This window comes from Anas acuta, chromosome Z (genome assembly GCF_963932015.1).
Source record: "Anas acuta chromosome Z, bAnaAcu1.1, whole genome shotgun sequence".
Taxonomy (NCBI): domain Eukaryota; kingdom Metazoa; phylum Chordata; class Aves; order Anseriformes; family Anatidae; genus Anas; species Anas acuta.
The window spans coordinates 39,948,244-39,967,205 of record NC_089017.1 but is presented as its reverse complement, the minus strand read 5'-3'; the positions used below and the strand labels follow the sequence as shown (position 1 = coordinate 39,967,205).

Genomic DNA, 18,962 nt, shown 5'->3' with positions numbered 1-18,962 from the left:
TACACAGGTGAGGTAGGAGTATCCTTGTCCTACTGTCATCTTGTGATTAAGTAAATATTAGAACAAAAAAAAAATACAACTTGCTGTCAAAAATTCTGTAATTGTATTTTGGATTGTTATATTGCTTTCAGTATTTTACAGGAAGGGGTGAAAGGTGTTTTGCTTTTTTGATTTCTAAGTAATTACAATTTCTGTAATACTTCTTGCAGCGTCTCTTAAAAAAAAAAAAAAAGAGTATTACTGTGAAAATGGCAGATGAAGGAGGGAAATGCTGTACTTGAGTGATGATTGTATTGTACCAAAACAGAGATTTGAGATGTGTTTCTACTGTTTTAAAAGTAGACAACATTCTGATGCACGTAATTCACTGGAATGAAAAACTTTGGCAAACTTTCTTGTTGGGATAATTCTAAGTTCAAGATTTAAAGTAAGGTTAATAGTTAATTTTCTAAATGACTATATTTACCTCTTTTTTTTTTTCCCTACACTTCACTAGTATAGTGATGAAGATGAAACAAATTGTATAACACAAGGTGATAAGCTTCGTGCTCTGAAAAGTAGAAGGCAAGCAAAAGCAACAGCTGCATCTCCGCTAACGTAAGTCCGTTCCTGAATGCATAAATACCAGAAATATTTCTATCTTCTTCTTCACACACACTTGCTGTAGCACCCAAAAGTTTGTTGGCAAGGCTGTTTTTGCTCATTTGAAACAAGCATGAGATGCACCTTTCTTCTGGTAGCTCGGTGAGCATTAAGGAGGCAGGAGAACTTGTCTGAAGAACTGCATTACTCAATTTCTTATTGTCTGCCTTGTTTTTTGATTCCAATGCTCAGTGCTCTGCAAGTTCCTGTGGTTATTTCTGAATGATGTATTCCTAGTTCATTCACAAGCATTCCCTTGTCCTTCCTGTGGTAGTATAAAAATGGAGGAATACAACTCCAATTGGTGGTGTTTGATTGGCTGAAATAAGGTATATTTTCATTTTTGAAGTAAGGTCAACTACTTAAAAAGAATAGCTGGAAGAAGAATCTAGCTTTATTTCATTTTCAGGTCTTCAGAGAACTTTCCCTAAATCTTGTGGGCTTTGGGATAATGGCTGGTACTCTGGAAGGCAGGGAGTAGCAGCGTTTCACTGAATAAATACAAAGGGCTGTGGTTCTATTTGACAATCTGGTGTATTAGTCTCTTTGTTTTAGACAAACACCACCTGTAAGAGGGAATTTTTAGTCAACAGTTGTTTGCATCTGTTGCAAATTGTACCAACTATAGGTAAAAGCTTTCTGGTTACCCTTACATAGACTACGGAGAATGCAAGACTAGCAAGATATATCTGAGACCTCATTTGATGCCTAGGAAAGGAATGGTGACCCGTGGCTATCAGATTTTTTTGCAAATAACACACCAAAAAAGTCATAGAACAAAAGCAACTAGGCTTCTATTTTGCAGCCTTTCTGTAGGGATGCTGCTGCAAAACTTCTAGCTCACTATGGTCTTAAAAAAAAAAAAAAAAAAAAAAAAAAAAAAAAAAAAAAGACCAAAAATTGTCTTCAGAATTCTAGATAAGCAAGGGGTATATTGTAAGAATATGCTGAAGGGAAAGGAATGCCTTTAGAAACCCTCACTTGCTGCTGTGTAAGAATTCAGTTTTGTTTAAAAAGAATCTTTTCCTTTCATCAGTTACAAAGGCAATCATACAATAAACAACATATAAAGAACAAAGACTGTACCCAACTGAAATTAAAACCAAAAGCAAGCAAACAAACAACAAAAAATACAAAACACACAAAAAAAAACAACACAGGACCTCAGTGTACTCAAGTAGTACATTAAAAACCATCTACTTTGCACATTAGTTTCTAAGGCACATAGTGCCTTCATTTCTACTTCATAATACTCTTTCGTAAGTAGTAATTTAAGTCATGTAATAAAGTTTGTGAGATATCTCATTCACTGTATGTTCTACAGAATGAATGTTGATTGTATGATAGTCTAATCAGAGGCACAGTATTAATATGCATAAAGACTATCAACTATTAAAAAAACTATTCCATCCACAAAGCATTCCGTAACAGGACTCCCTTAATTAAAACTAGCTAGTTTGTAGTCCTGGAGAAATTAAAATAAATGATGAAGAGCTTCTGGTAGTTTCGCATAGTGTGCCCTGTGGCACTGGGAGGTGTGATGCTAACAAGGAGTTGCAATTTCCTTCCTCCTGTTTCCATCAGTTATTGTAGGGTTTGCAGCTTGTACTGAAGTAATTTGGTGACAAATCTAGAAACTTTTACATTCTGTGAGTTAATGTTACTAAACCAAAATATCACTAGGCGTATTTAGCATCCCTACCTGGGTTAGAAGTCTTCCGTACCTGAATAGCTGTCAGTCTTTTTTGCATTATAGTTCAGAATAAAAAAAAAAAACAAAAACCACTAATTCTGCTATGAAGTAGATGAATTTTATCTAAGCAAACAAAATAGAATTAAGTTCTCTATGCAGTTTTATTTCAGAGAGAAATAGGGGAAAAAAAATCAAACACAAGCAAAGTAAAAGCACTAGAAGTTGGGAGAATTATTAGTCTTTTTGTGCTAGAGGCGTGACTTAAACAAGTCCCAAGGGGTTTGTGTATAATGTTTTGTTAATGTTTGTTGAAGTTGGTTTTATAAGCTGTTTATGCGTTGGTGAATGGATGCTTTGTATATGTTCTGATGAGCAATATGCTGCACCTTTGGCAAAGGGATTATGAATTAGCTTTTGCTCTTTCGAACACAGGAAGACAATATATCCTCACCATCTGGGTGCTTACATAAATTGTTTGTTACAGGAAACTGATCTGGCTCTGATCTAGGGTTTCTGTATTAAAACACAAGATTGTGAGGTAGGGTCTATCAGTACAGGCTGATCAAGCTGCGTAGAAGTTAGCAACAAGTGGTCAGAGATACAGTGGTCTAGAAGGCATTTATTTTCAAAAGAGTGATGTGGACTTTCTTTGGAACAAATAAATGACTTCAGTGAGGATTTCAGAAATACTGCTTTGCTTCTGGTAACACATGGATACACCTGACAAGTCACGGTTGCATGGATTGTGATAGTCACAGAAAGAAAGAACATGCTTGGCTTAAGATTATAGAGCAATATGCTTTTGAAGAACTTGAAACAAGCTAAAATGCACTAATAGCTTTTGCTTTTGAATTTTTGTTCACCTTTTCCTCCCCCTCCAACCCCTTTTTTAGATGGCTTCTAGCTATGCTGGTGTCTACACTGTGTAGCATTGTCATCTGGTGGATTGTATGTGGCTCCCTTCTTCCCAGCCTGCTATTCTGTCTAGATGGTTTAAGAACATAGTAACCATCAGGACCCCCTGAGAGAGAGCCACTGTGTAAGTGTCCCATTCCATTTCTCTACAATAGCTCATGCTTTCTGTCTAGTATGTCTCATAAGTGCATGTTTTCATACCATGTTTCTTACTGGCTTTGTTGCAAGAGTAAATTTCACTGCTCTCGCTTTGTTGTATTTTTGTGTATATTATTTGGAATAACTGAGTGATTTTTATGGCTGGCTTGCAATACAAAAGGTGCAGAGCTTTTGTAATTAGGATGATTTATAATTTTGAAGCCTTTCTTCTCTGCATGCTTCTGCAAATAAGCAAAACTATGCTTATTAAAAAAAAAACAAAAGAAAAGTGCTGTTTTAAAATATGATCCTCTCCTTTGCATATTGCAAGTGAAGATGTTAGCTTCAATTTTACTTTGAAATTCATGAACTTGCAAAGGTGCTTAATCTCCCAAAGGATGGTTTTACTCAAGTGAAATGCCAGGAGTTAGAATTTGTTAGAAATGGCAGTAGGTCTTTGTTTTTATGAAGGGATTATAGTATTAAGCCATAAGAGGCAGTAAAATGGGACACTTTTCCCCTTATAGCAGAAGATGTGACAGGTTGCAGTATTAGGACAACGCACATTTGTTTACCCAAGCAATCTGGTTTCATCTTCTTTCATTCTTAATTATTTTTATAGAGCTTTATGAGACTAGTTCGACACTTCTTTTCTGTTACTTAAATTCAGGAGCTGGATAAATCATTAAAAACATGTTCCTTGAGTACAATTTTTACTTTTCTCCATCTTCTATCAGAGTGGCTGCAGTGGTTGTTGTGTCTAGCTTTCACTTAAAAGGTGCAATGTTTTTGCCAGATGGCAACTTTCATCTTTTGGCCAAATTAAAACTTCAACAGCATGAAGGACTACCAGGGAACCCAAACAGCTCCCTTCTGCTTGCTACCTTGTCTCCCTGAGGCTACTCTGCCATCACCACCCAGGAAGCAAAATGGTTACTTTGGGTGAATACTTGAAAATTCAGTGCTCTTAGAGGAAAAAATAGGTCAGGAAAAGTGTTTTATACCACAGTAGTGAATAAGAAAAGGAATTCTGTCCTGTCAGAACTTTATGGTTAGGAGATGCTGTCCTCCTCACCTTTGACCTCTGAGCCATACTTCTAAAAATGGCAAAGGTATAGAAATAGTTCTGCCAAGGTAAATGACTTAATAACTAAGAATGAGAGGGAGTTATGAACAATTTAGTTATCCCATTAGTGTAACCTGAGGTCATTTTAATCTTTTTTTTCCCCCATTGGTACCTAACTTTGTCCAATATTGTACTTAGACAAGAGTTGTTTCTGAAGTTTTATGCTGAATATGTGAATAACTCTTGTCTTAATGTTTTATAGAAGTCAAGCCTTAGATTTCTGAAGGCAGACAAAAAAAAAAAACAAAAAACAAAAAACAAACAAAAAAAAAAACAAACAACCAAAACCTACTGTAAAAAAAAAAAGGAAGAATCCATCCTTTATTTTCCTGTACTGTATGGTCAGATTCATTCAGATGTCTTCTCTTTGTGTGTTCTTTCTAAAAACTCCTTTGCTAGAAGGGAAAAGATAGATTGATGTTGTTAAATGTGTCATTATGCAGGCAGTGGGGTTACTGGTGGCCCTGTGTCATATCCAGCATTGACAATTATACTGTGTTATGTTCAGGAAGAGAAAACACTTACTTTTATTTTAAAAGCTGGGATAATGTTCTCTCCATTATACAGCTAGTGTCCCTTCTGCTTTAAGAGATCGAATTATCAATCAGGGTAGTGATTCAGTCATCAGTCTTGGCTGGCCTGGCAGTCCTGTGTGCTGAAGCCCTGTAGAATGAAGAACATCAAGTCACTTGTTGATTATTGGTAACATAGGAAAGTGTTAGATGTCTCAGGCCAGTCTTCCTAAAAACCGTAAAGACTCAGGCCAGTCCTCCTGAGAGAGAGGTGACGAGGGACAGAGCAGTATTGCATTTGGCTGTGTAGTGGTTTACCCAGGCAGGCAGCTCAGCACCACACAGCTGTGAGCTTGCTCACTCATCCCCAGCACGGCTGGGGAAGAGAATTGGAAAAGTAAAAGTGGAAGAACTTGCAGGTTGAGATGAAGACAGTGTATTAGGTAAGGCAAAAGCTGTGTGCCCAAGCAAAACAAGCAAAGCCAGACAATTCATTCGCTATTTCCCATGGCAGGTAGGTGTTCAGCTACTGCCAGCAAAGCAGGCAGGGCTCGTCATGCTTAGCTCTTACCTGGGAAGACAAACACCATCACTCCTAATGTCCCCTGCCTCCTCCCTTACCCCATGGCACCACATGATATGGGACATCCCTTTGGTCAGCCTGGGCCAGCTGTGCTGGCTGTGTCCCCTCCTGGCTCCTGGTGCACCCTCAGATTCCTCACTGGCAGGGCAGCACAAGGAGATTGTGCTCTTGGCTCTGCGCAAGCACTGCTCTGCATCAACTAAAACACTGGTGAGTTACCAACATTATTTTTGTCATAAATCCAAAACACAGCACTGCACCAGCTACTATGAAGAAATTAACTCTGTCCAAACCAAAATCAGGACCTCAAAACAGGCAAGTGTAATTCTCCACCCCTTCTGTGTAGCCTTGCTTCCCTGTAACCCTCTTTAGGATATTGCAATCAATTATGTTTTAAAAAACCTTTTTTACATGGATTGGTTTCTCCACGTTGCAGTGCCATGTTGGCATTTTGAGTTTTCTGGGTTTTTTTGTTTTGTTTTGTTTGTTTTTTTTATATCAGGCTTTGGGGTTGTTTTTTTGTGTCATAGGTCCATGTGCCCCCTGTCCCCTCCCCCAGTTGAAATGATTAAACAAACTTGCGAACATTTTACAAGAAGGTGCTGCTGACCCAGCACTTTTCCATTTAAGCAGGCTTTGATTTGTTTAAAGACTAATACATCAGCTTAAAAAGAAGTAGTATGCAAACTGGCATGGTGTTGGGGAATGTATTAGGTTCAGAATTACTGAGTGATGTTTTCATTACAGATTAAGTGGAAATGAAAGACTCTTAGCATACATGGTTTACTTATTTTAATAGTGTGGCTATTAAAGCATCTTGGAGCGTGTCTTCAGGGAATGCTCTGCTTTTTATTTTTTTAAATCATGTTTTATTAAATAGAAAATGTTTGTGTACATCAGATACACTTTCTTCTGGTACTTCTGTGAGTTAATTGCTGAGGTGTGCAACATGACATACTGTGTTATGTGAACAGTTACAAAGCAGTCAGGTGGGTGCCCTGTGAATTTTACTCTTCTGTAATATAGTTTGGGATAACTTCTTTTTTTTTGTGCTGTGATTTTGGGAGGATGTCTCCAACTGTGGCCACATTTCATGTTCTTTTTAAAATCTATTTATGAAACCTGCTCTCAAGTTAGGCTATTACTCTAATCATGTCCTAGATCAAAATTCCTTGTGTTAAAACTAGTCTTGCGTCTCAGCTCTCGTGTATGAGGTAGCACTTCAGTAAAAGCTGTGATGGCAGCGCTGCTGCTCCGAAGCTGACAGCTGGGTCTCAAGACGGCTGTGTGTTTAGTTGTAACACCATGTCAGTGGCGTAAATGGGAACTTGTCTGTTTTCCTTGAGGTGCTTGCTGTAAGCCTTAGAAGGCTGGAATTTCATCTGAGTTGAACGTGTCTGTCTGATCTTCCAGCAAATATTCTGCTAATCAGGAATTCAGCTAGTCTGTACTTCTGGGCTGGTTGTGTGATGTTTTGTATCAAAGTAAAATAACTACTAAAGAGTACATGATCTTAAAGGTTCTACTATGCTTAAAGCTGGCTCTGAGCTGATCCCATAAGCCAGCTCCTTCTCTCCCTACCCTTAGGTAAATATAGCAGTTTTAAGAGGAGGATGTCATGGTTGGCTTGGTTTTGCAGTGAAATTGTATATGGTGCCTATTTTTATAATTCGCCTTCCTATTTAGAACCTTATTTAATTTCTTCATTTCGAACACACAAAATACAATTCTGTGGAAAGTAGTGACTTTTTTGTCCTATGACATGACAAAAAGATGAATATTTAAGTGTTTGTGCAAGATGGTATCTTAACACTTCATAGTGTTTTAGTTTATGCTAGTCAGTATATATGGCTTAAACCTCATCTTCTTTTCTGAACTTCTGGTGTCTGGAAAAAATGAACTGCAAGAGAAAGATAATTAAATCATCTTCCAATAAGTTTTGCTTTCTTTTATGTATACATTACATGCTTTTTATACAGAGAGACATTGTATATGTATGTTTAAGGAGAAAACAAAATTTTATGTATTCCTACCTGCATAAACACTCATACATGAGCATGTATCAGACTTCAGTCGTGTTTTATTTTAAAAGACTAAAAGTTAGAGGGGTAAGCAGGTTTTGTACCTTTTCATTTAGTCCTGGAAATTGCTAGTGGCACGGAGGGAAGGTTGGTCTGTTTTCAGCACTGGTGACATTTTCAAAGCTTAGTTCAAAGTGCAGTAGCCCAGATTTGTTCATGTTGTGTGACAACTGTGACACTGAAAAGATAATTTTGAGTTTTAGTGTTAGAACTTGTTTGATTTGCTTTATAAGAGCAGAAGAACTTAAAAAGTGGACGTTAAGGTTTTGAACCTTTTCACCTTGGACGTGCGAGGAAAACAGATTTTTGTTAGAAGAATTTGTGTTGTCTGCTGAAACATGATATGGCTTTGAAGGTATCTCTTCTATATTTTTAGCCTCTCAAATAACTGATTCCTCTGACTTTGTATACTGTTTGCAGTAGAATCTTCTCTGCATTTTAATAGTCCTTGCTGTTGCAATCTTGTATCTTGTCCGGGAGGAAGAAAAGACTGTTTAGTTTGGACTTTAGCAAAACAAGGTGCTTGGTTTTACAAATCTGAAATATTAAAAGATGTTTGTTCCAATGTAAATTGAACATGTATGAAATTTTTGGTTATGTAGTCACCCGTTTCCCAAACAATACAGAAGTAAGTGGTAAATACTGTTGCTGATCAGTTTTACTGCTGTAAAATCCAGAAACATAGTACAGAATTGATTTTAGATGAAATTGTGTTCTCTTTAGGTACACTTGCATATTCTATTTCTAGTATCAAATCTATATAAAACAGAGAAAATACATTCTTTTTACCATTTATGTTTTCAGTAATTGCCTCTTGAAAAGTGAATATGTTACATGAGTATGAAAATACTCATATATATTTCTTCCATATATGCCTGTCCACTTTTGCTACAGAGCTTATGTTTTTATGTTCACATCTAGGATTCTTAGAAAGCATTTTTCTCAGAGTATTAAGCAACTGGACAACAGTTCATATAATTTAATGAAGGTTTTAATTACTAATCTAATACAATTTGCTGGCAGAGATGGACTCGGTGAAGCCACTGAGAATTGGTCTGCTAATAGCTACAGGGGAAAAAAAAAGAATGAATCCCTGCATTACATGAATCTCTAAAACAATGCACATTTTTATAGTTGGAAATTTGCACAGATGGACTAGAAAATAGGCCAATTAAATGTTGCACTAAATATATATATTGCTGGACTCCACAGGCAAGTTGTCACTTTCTTTCCATAGGATTATAATTTTACTACAATTATTTAGGAATACAGAGAATGTGGTTTCCCTGCAAACCAGTTACATGGTGGCTTAAAATAGTTACTTCCATTTCATAACCTGTAGTTCAGTTCCTTTGTTATTGGTGTTGACACTATAAAGAACACAAGGTTCTATCTGCCTCTTTAGGAAACAGTCAATACATTGCTCAAGTGTCTTCAAGAGAATCTTAGCACAACTAGCATGCAAAGCTGAACCTTGAGTATGGTGTAGTTATTCCCTGTAAGAGCAGAATACCAGCATTTTCAGTATTCTTTCCCCAGCCTGCTCTGTCTGAAGGGAATATATCATGGTTAACTGCAGGAGATTTAGACTCTGATCTTCACAAATTGAATTACTTGTTATTTTTGTTTTTGTTTTTTCCGAATTCCTCTATGTTAGTCTGAAAAATAACATTTGTTTTTGTTGCATACTTCAGATTTGCTCCTTTTTTTTCCTGTTGTTGCAGTAACTTAAGGTGTTTAGCTTTTTTTGTCCTCCAAAAACCTAAAAGAGAACTACAATTTATTATTTGATCTATTCTTTGAAAGATAAAAAACAAACAAACAAAAAAAAACCAACCAACCAACCAAAACCCATTTCTATTCCTAATAAAACAGACTTGTATTACTATTATTATAATGACATTATAAAGAGAAGGCTGTGTTTCAGGCAGAACAGTTTGCTTTTCAGAATGATTTTTGAAAAGCCAACTGATGCTTATTATATCTGCTGCAACTGTAACATCCTCTTTTTGGTATTTTCCTAGAAACTTTCAGGTTATATAATCTCTCTTTTTTCCTACCCTTTTCAGAGTAATTCCACAGTCCAGTGTTCAGAAAAATAAAACCTCTGAACCTAGCATTTCTGACAATACAGACATTACTAAAAGAACTACCAGGTCTGCTACAAGAAAAAAAAACTTAAAAAGGTGAGAGTTAACATCTTTAAAGATCCAGTAATTTTTCTGTAGACAAATACTTTGAGCTGTTGTATCCATTGCTGATAGGGGTTTCTGCCACAGTCTGACTCCTTCTAGCAATGAGAAACGTGAAGCAATTTTATGGTTTGTCATGTATTGAGAATATCTGGAAACTTAAATCTTAAGGGATTTGCATATGCTGCTGAGCCTTTCAACTTCTGGAATTTTATGTTGTAATTCCTAATGTCAACAAGAATTCCTGAAGGTGAGGGATTTGGGGAACAAAAAAGCCTTTCATTACTAAACATCTGCCTGGAGGCAGAGGCAGAAAAGTTCACAGCATTAAGCATTAGTTAGCGTGCTAAGTCAGCACTAAGAGGAATTAAATTTGATGTGGACTACTGAAATGCAGTGTTAGGAAGAATCTGGTGGCAGGTAGGTGAAGTGTCTAAAATGTACATGCATGTGGATATGAGATTTTGTAATGAGAGTATCAGTGGTAATCTGGACCGAACCTGTTCAGTCCACATATGTGTGCATTCATGCCCCTCTACTGCAGCTTTCCAAAGCATTATCAAAGATGAGCCTGAGAATGTAACTGGATACAACTTTCAAGTAATTTTCAGTGGCTTCAAATGACCAGAATCTGACTTAGGCTTGTAGTGAAAAACTTTTGAATGGACCATCACCTGCCAGGTGATGAAGAGATGTTTTTTGTGGGAAGAGAAAAGGTGGTGAATAACAAAAAGAGGAAAAAAAAAAAAAGAAAAGAAAAGAAAAGCTTGTTATGTGGCTCACTTTATAAATATTGCTTAAAATTCCAGATTCTTGTGCAGTTTTTTTCCCTGTAGAGCTCTTCTTTCCCCAGCCTCATCCTTTTTTGCAGGTAATGGAAGTTACAAAAAATCCCCTCTACTGGGCAAAGGAAATAGTCTAATGAATAGCAGTCTGAAGGAATATGCTAGTCAGAATTCTCAACAGCAGCCATATGAATTTTATGAATTATGTTTTGATTCATAGTACAATACATAAGAAATACTTTATCTTTCCTGAAATGTGTGCTTCACTAAATACCTTAGCTCCTTCACAGAGGTTTGTCTCCATTCTGCATTGTTTTCTCCATTGCAGACAGACCAATGGGATTCTGACAGCTTTTTTTGTTCTTCATGCCTCTCCAGTTTTAAGCTACTTGCAACTCCTGGTAGATGTACACATGCAGATGTGTAACTGAACAGAGATGTTCAGTTCCTGAAAAGCATACCTTCATGTAGGTGTTTGTGTTGTGTGAGATGAGACTACCCATCCCTAGGAGGAAACAGTATCCCTAAAATAAAGTTAACAGAAGATTTCAGGTTTTAAATGAAGGATCAGATTTTAATTCATCTCAAACTTCATAAAGGATTTTATATTTTAATGTATTTTCAAAAGCTTCTACCCCAAATATTTCAGTCTGTGTACTGTGTCTTCTAATTCTTGAGATCAAAGAATGTCAGTCAGTTTATGCTTGGATCAAATAATCAAAGTAGTCCTAAATACTTATTGTCACAGTTCTGAAGTTCTTAATTATCTTTTTATCTGAGAGGGCTAATTGGGTTGTGGTGCCTCTAAAGGCTACTGCAGTGTGACTGTATAATTTCATGGACTTCCAATTTAGTACCTCACTATTAATCCTGCAGGTGTCCTTGCATTTTTCTTGTAGTATTTGGCAAAACATCACTCTTTTTTAAGCCTTCCTTTCTTTTTTTTCCATGTCTATTCACTTGAAGCTTATACAAACGTCTTGAAGTCTGTGAATTTGCATTATTTCAAATTGACCCATTCCAGATCAAATAGAATGCAAGGTAGAGGATAATAATTACTGTTAAAAAACAGAATTCATGTCCTAACCAACATCCATCTTTGTCGAGGTCCTGTTGCCTTTTCTGAACTTCTGATATTGACGTAGGCCTTTATACTTCTGTTTTCTTGTCTGTCTGATGTATTCCAGTGAAAACATCTTGCAGTGTTTTTGCATGAATCTTATGTGATGGTGCTCTAGGTCATTTTACACAGTTCTTACTGTAGATGAATCACATTTGTGACCCATCCTAATGCAGTATGATCTGCAGAGCTGAGTAATGCATCTACAATTTCATCCTTCAGACTGTTGGAGACACTATCGTATAAAGCGACCCCAGTATGGTTCTTTAGCCAAAACAGCTCTTTGCAGCTAATAATACCCTATTCTGGTTTTGCTGAGGAATCTGAGAGAGTTTAAATACTATTAACAATGTTCATCGTGTTTCCTTTGTGGAACATCTCTAGATGTCACCTGCCATCTACAAAAGACCAGTACCGGTGGATGCAACACATTGTCTCTTGCGACTGAAATAACGTTGTCATTGAACTGCAAGAAATCACATTACTGAAGTATTCTTCACAGTCTTTTTCCATGGATGCCCCAGGTCTATTCTTGTTTCTCAGTTAGGATGTGTCCCTTGTAGATCTCCCAGTTACTGAGAAGTCAGCAGTTGTATTTTAGCAAGATGCATATACCAGGTCACGCTAGGACAGCTGCATCATTTTCCTCTCCTTCCCTCCTCACTTTCTTGATACTAAATCGCTTTTAGTAGATGGAACAATGTGCTATTTCAGCTGGAAAAGTATATAGGATGGAAGAGCAATCCTAAAATCTTAACCCTTAACATCATTGTCCATGCTCGATCCCAAAGATCCCCAACTGGAATAGCATCCTTACTTAACAGCTGGACTGGCAGAAATGCATGCCTGACCTGTGCTTGTGCCAGCACAAGAACCCTATGCATCCTGGCCAACAGTGTTCCCCTTGCATATAGGTACTTCAAAAATTCCCAAACAACTGAAATGGTATTTTCTGTATTATCACACATTACAGATGTAGGATTACGGATGTCATTAGTAATTGGTTAGAAGTGGAATCTTGAACTGTGAAGGAATTTTGATAGGTAGAGAGGTGTTTAAGGAAACAGAGGTCAAGTTATTACAAGAAGAAATAACTGGGGGACAGGAGAAAACGTGTGAAAGCCACATCATTTAGTTTCATTTACTTATTTTAACCAGAAAGGCTTATCATAAAAACTAACAAAGAAGAGTATGCTTTTAAAATCTCATATGCCTTTGCTTTGCTTGGAATTGTAAAGCAGCCTTCTGCACTCTTGTTCAAACACTGAAAATTGCTTGCAGCATTTTGGAGCTTATCTATATGTAATCTAAATCTAGTTCTAAATAAATGTTTCTTTATTATTCTTTCTACTTTACTGTTTCTTTCCTACAGTCTGATAGTTCAGAGGGAGAAAAGGAAAAAGAGTGCTTTACAGCAATTGCGATTAATGATTGTATGGTACTTTGAATCCTTTGTTGCTTTTCTGTATGAAACTGACCCTTTCTTTCTACTGTCTATGATCAGACCAGACTGTGCTTTATTTACAACCGGTATTGCTATGCTCCTAAATGCAGTGACATTTATCTCCTGTTCCTTTTTTTGATGTAACGTTTGCTCATTTTTTTTCTTGTCAGCAATGTTTACTTGAAATGTTTTTTTAGTGCGTATTTAATTTTTTTCTTCAAATATGTTTTATTTCAGCAGCCAGTCCATCCCAAGGACTAGAACAGTATTGCGTTAAATTTCAAACAAGCAACCAGTATTGAAAGGGGATATCCAGGAATGAAGGGGATACAACTATAACAGACTTGATGCAATTCTAGGAAGATGACCTTGGCTTCATTTCTCAGCAAAGGTTAAGCAGAAGGAACTCCTTCGTACTTGTAGAATAAAATGAACTGTCAACATGCCCAATAGACAGTTTCCTAATTGCTAACACTTCCTCAAACAATGCCAACAAAATCTGTGTAAATTCAGACTCAGGTGTAAATATGTAAGTTCTCTATTATAAAGAGGGCTTCCTAGTATATATGATGCATGTGTATAAATTGTGATGGCAATCACTTATAGCTGCTGACCACCAGAAGTGAAAAGATGGTGGGAGTTTTTAAATATATATCTGTGTTGTTCATTCAGACTGGGCTCAAGTCTCCACTTGAGACTGAAACTCAACCACAAAGGCTTTTTACTTGTAGTATGGGTACTCTCCTGCGTTAATTGGCTATTGTTTCTTACTTTGTATGACATTTTTTTATGAAGCCGCAGTGTTGAGAACACAGTTAACTATTGTCCACCAAAGAGTGCTTTATTTTCAAAGTTTTTTTTCTTCTCTTTAGTTATGAAGATAAAAAAACAAAACAAAAAACAAAACTAACAGAAAGCAATTATGTTGCTTTTAATAGTAATGAGTTTTTTAATTGTTCACAACCACTGGTTCTTTTACCTAATAGGAATTGCTTTAAATCTGGTATGATTTTAATAGGGAGGAAAAACAGCTTACCATTTAAAGCAGTGCTGTCATACTGAAATGTCATTACTGTTTCTTTTCATATCTTCAAGTCTTTTAAGTGAGACTTTAGATAACTGTACCTGAAAGGTAAGACTTTTTTTTTTCCCCAGGTTTTATTGGTACATTTAATAACTTATGAATGTCACTGTTGTTTTTTTTTTTTTAACTTGAAGACACTTAATGCGTGCAGCACCTTAAAAAAAAAAAAAAAAAAAAAAAAGGAAAAATAAGCTTGCTGTACATCTGAGATTGGTAGTGGAACTCAGGGGCAGGTATAATTATTAACATCTAATTATAACACATTAAAAACTACAGCTTACCTCTCAGTTAAAAGCGGTGTAAGTTTTAGAGCAATCTGAGGCTGAGATTTTCATCCACTACAAGACTGTCTTCAAACACTGGCAGCCTTTTTTCTTTACCACTTTTCACACTATGAAATCTCAAAGGCTTGCTTTGCAGCAATTCATCCTTGTCTGCCGGCTGGAAGTTCATAGCTGCGTGTCCCTTAGACGAGGACTGGTACCACATAGCCTTAAATAGAATACAGTTCTCTCTTGATTTGGTAACTCTTATGGTAGAAAGGAGTTGAAAATTACATCTGGAGAGTTAGCAACAAAGTTTTTAAAAGATACGGATCATCTTTGCAAGGGGGAGAATTTCCTTTCAATGAATGTAAATAGGCAGGAACAGTGACTAGTTCCAGCCTCTTTAAATAAAAGGAAGTTTTCTGTTATGCTGGTAGTTTCTCAATGCCACTGTGAATAACCACACATTGGTCTGAATATTTTTTTTGTGGCAGAACAGTGCACCATGAGTTGGAGGGGAGGCAGGATATAAAATGTATGTGAGCTTACAGATAGCATCTGTGAGTTTGGGTACTACAGCTTTTCAAATATGAATACAAAGAGAACAGGGAAGGCTTGCATGGTGCGAAATAAGGAGCACTGAGGCTTAGACCCTAAATATTATTGGTTTACCACTTAATCATCACCCTCACCTCCACTCTCTTCTAGGTGAAGCACACCTAAAAGAATGAATTCACCCTGATAAAAAGATTAAAGTTTTTTTTTGTTTTTTTTTTTTTCTTTTTGGCCCTTTGCCCTAAAGGGGAAGTACAGTTGGTCACAATAACAAGTATGTTGTGCAAATACAATTTTTTTTTTTGAGGAAAACTATCATCTTGAGAATATGATCAGTAAACCGATTTTAAGTCTTTTTAGGCAGAAAAAAATGTATGAAACTAGTGTGGTGAGAGCTAAACGAAAATTTCATTAGTATTTGTTTGGCTTTGCCCATCTCTCAGATGAACTGATTTTTAATGTAAAAATACCCCCTTCAAAATTCCAAATTGGAATTTCCCTTTTTTAAAGTAAACAGCAATGCCACTAGCACTTTCAGGTTCATCAGAAGAAATTTGCATAAAATAAGTGCACAAACAGACACCACAGCAACTCTAGCTAAACCAAAACTTCATGTTTGGCATGAATGTGTTTCAGGCTACCCCTTTCACTGCTAGTTACCGTGGTGAGAAACACAAAACTGTCAAACATTTTACATTGGAACTCTCCAAACAGCCTTATATGGTGAATTAACCCATTACCTCATTGTGTCCCATCTAATTGTGTCTGTTAGTTTGTATGAGTTTTTAATACTTTGTCTTGTATTTTTATTATACCATACCAAAGCTGTCTTAAGTACAAGCATAAGGAATAGGTGTGGGTGATGGAGTCCTTGGGTTCCAAATCTGTTTTGAATTGTGACATATCGTGTGCCAAAATTAAATGTGCATGGCAGCAGTGCAACAGAGCAGCTGAAGGAAGTTATTTCTGCTGTTCTCGATAAGGAGTTTTGGTTAATCTTACAAATTCTCTTTCTTCTTTCAAATACATGAGAAATGAATTCTTCCATGATGTTCAAAAGTATGCAACATACTTGAAAGCTGTATTATCTTAGATCAAATTGCCAGCTTCCATTACAGCATCAGACCTTGTCCTTTTGCCCCAGGACAACAGAGGAAGTGCTGCTTTTATTTTTTTATTTTAAAAAAGATTCGTAGAGACTCATGCATTAAAATGGAGAAAAAAAAAATTACAAGTGATATTCACCAGTTTGTTGCACTGCAGTTTTTATATTAATGGTTTGCAGACTGTTTGTCTTGTGTAAACCCATGTACAGACTATCAAGATCTAGAAGTCCTTGACTAATCAGTACTGTTCATCCTGATTATTTTTAAATTGTATATTTCTAATCATATTTTTTTAACTTGGATTGACAGAATGGGAGTTTATTTTGCTGAAGGTATTTTTAAGATAAAGCTTCATATTATCTTGTAATATCAAGTAGTTCAATATGCATTTGTGTGTCATTTGAAAATATTGCATATTGTATTTGGTTTTATACAAAATATTGAATAGTGAAAATTGTAAACCTGAATTGTGTAAAATTAAAAATAATAATCAGAAGTTTGTTTTCTCACCTTTATTTCCAGCATTCTAAAAGGAATGTCAGAACAAAAACATATTTGTACAATTTTGACTCTTCTGTGCTCTTAAAAATAATGAGAATCTCACCTGCCTGTGAAATTTTAATTAAAGCATGAATCTTTCACATTTTTTTCTGATTTCAAAAATAAGCTTTGGCTCTGCGTTTCAGAGGACTCACTTCAGAAAATAATGGTAATTGTACTTGAATTGTTGGAATACTCTTACCCAATATATATATATTTATACACACATATAGTTAAACCAAAATAACTGGTTCTAGTTAACCTAAGTTAAGGCTGGGCTTATAAAGACACTGCGTGCTTTAAGCTTAAATAGCTGAGTCCATTGATGAAGATATTTGGCAGGTTTTTTTTGCTTTTTTTTTTTTTTAATGGGGAATGGTGAGGGTGTAGATCCAGACATTCTGCCCTTTAACCAACTGCCTTCCGAGTCAGTGTCTTTCCCTTCAAACTCCTTCCCAATATACAAGCCTACTAAAAAGTCTGGCAAAAAACGCACCACCCGGACAGCCCAGCAGCAGTTGCTTTTTGTCCCTGCTGCATGCCGATGTGCTCCACGCTGCTGCGTCACTACCACCGCTGCCTCCCAGCCTGTCCAACTACCCCGGGTGCTGCACACCAGTCATGCCATGAACAGGACAGAGGTAAGTCCTAAACTGCTTGTTCCTGCAGGACTGAGGGAGCAGACAATCAACTACCCTTGGGAGCAGCTAATGTTAAAGTAAGAAAACCCAAAATGCTTGCTGCTAATAGCAGAAATGTAGCCACTTAAGCAAGCGTTGAAGCAGACCGAGTCACACCATCACGGATTTACCTTTACCACCATCAGTGCTTTCATGCCATCCCCCTTAAGATGAGGGTAGGTCATTTCCTCAGTTTTTTTCACGGTGGAAGGGCTCAGTTTCCCCATTACCCCTCCTCCAAAAAGAGTTTCCAGCTAAGCACACCTGAGTTTCTTTTCAGGTTTGAGTTCTGTCATAACAAGACTCTACTCTTCTGTTCCCTATTCTTCCCAAAATATTGTGCTTCTGGGACTGAACCTTTACTCAGTACTTAAAACAGGCAACATTTGTCCTGCTGCTATTCTTCCAGGTGCTTTTTTGTCCACCCCTTCCCCTTTCACAACAATATGTACTTTATTTTTTAAGTGAACCATTTAATGCTGGCTCCCCTCCTGCTCCCATACTTAAGGATTTCCTTCCCCTCCTCCCATTGATCAGACATGTTCCACCCTTTGACTAGAAGCCTGAACAAAAAAGGCTCCCAAGTTTTACGTTCTCTCATTTTCAAGGTATGCAGCCTTTACTAGGGCCAGAAAAAACATCTGATTTATAAACATGAAGAACACAACTAAATCACACCTCACCCAACGAGCACGCAATTCCTGGATTATATTATGTCAACTTCCTTTTTCTCTTGTCAGAAGAGAAAAAAGTAAATCAACACATTTTGCTGATATTTTTCCCTTTCAACAAAGCTGTCCCATTAATTCATTACAGGCTGTAGAAGTTGCCGTCTTTCATTCAAGCAGTTAATACTGCACAGCTCTAGACAGAGGACCTGTCTTTGCTGGAAGGTGGCAGCAGCTTATAGTGTCCTGTTAACCAGCTGTAAGTAAAACAGACAAAGGAATGCTGAAAATTTTTATTGACACTGGCTACCCAGGACAGCAAAAACTGTACTCAAACCATTAAGTGCTAGCTTGTCTCAAACACAGCGCTGCTGTTACGTGTGAGGCAGGATTGAAAGCCACTCTGAAGGTTCAGCCATCTGCAACATTTCTTACATCACATCCGCAAAAGGGCATTTGTTTGCAGGCAAGTAAAACCTGGAGATGTAATGTACATCACATTAAAGTCAAAGTAACAGAGACAAAGGGTAGCAGTTGTTATTTCTTACAATTGATAGACTGAAGGTCCCATCCCGGCAAAGCACAAGTTGCTCAATACTTCCCCAATGTGCCGTACTGAGAGAGGTGCTCACATCCCACAGCTGTTACTCAGTGACTGAGAGTACTTCTGCAGGTAACCATGTTTCACATTCACTTGTTGGTCCAGGGGTAACGAGTCAGTATTACATTATTTTCAACACTGTATTTACGTGTGAATATAAATACACAGTATGTGTATGTGCACATGTGCCTGTGGCAGCTCTGAAGGGGGAAAATACGGAATGGCATGAGC

At 37.0% G+C, this 18,962-nt stretch overlaps 1 protein-coding gene across 7 annotated transcripts in view; it reads left to right on the top strand.

The window, feature by feature from the left end:
* CDC14B (cell division cycle 14B) overlaps positions 1–16,738 on the top strand; it is a 46,132-nt gene extending 29,394 nt beyond the window's left edge. The window contains exons 12-14 of one of the 7 annotated variants that reach the window (XM_068667910.1): positions 497–597; positions 9,760–9,876; positions 13,472–16,738. In XM_068667910.1, coding sequence (XP_068524011.1) covers positions 497–597; positions 9,760–9,876; positions 13,472–13,508 — 255 coding nt within the window. In that variant the 3' untranslated portion in view covers positions 13,509–16,738. Of the gene's footprint in view, positions 1–496; positions 598–3,228; positions 3,375–9,759; positions 9,877–13,468 lie in introns of those variants that run through there. The other 6 variants (XM_068667909.1, XM_068667913.1, XM_068667911.1 and 3 more) reach the window with 6 other exon arrangements.
* Positions 16,739–18,962: the final 2,224 nt, after the last annotated feature.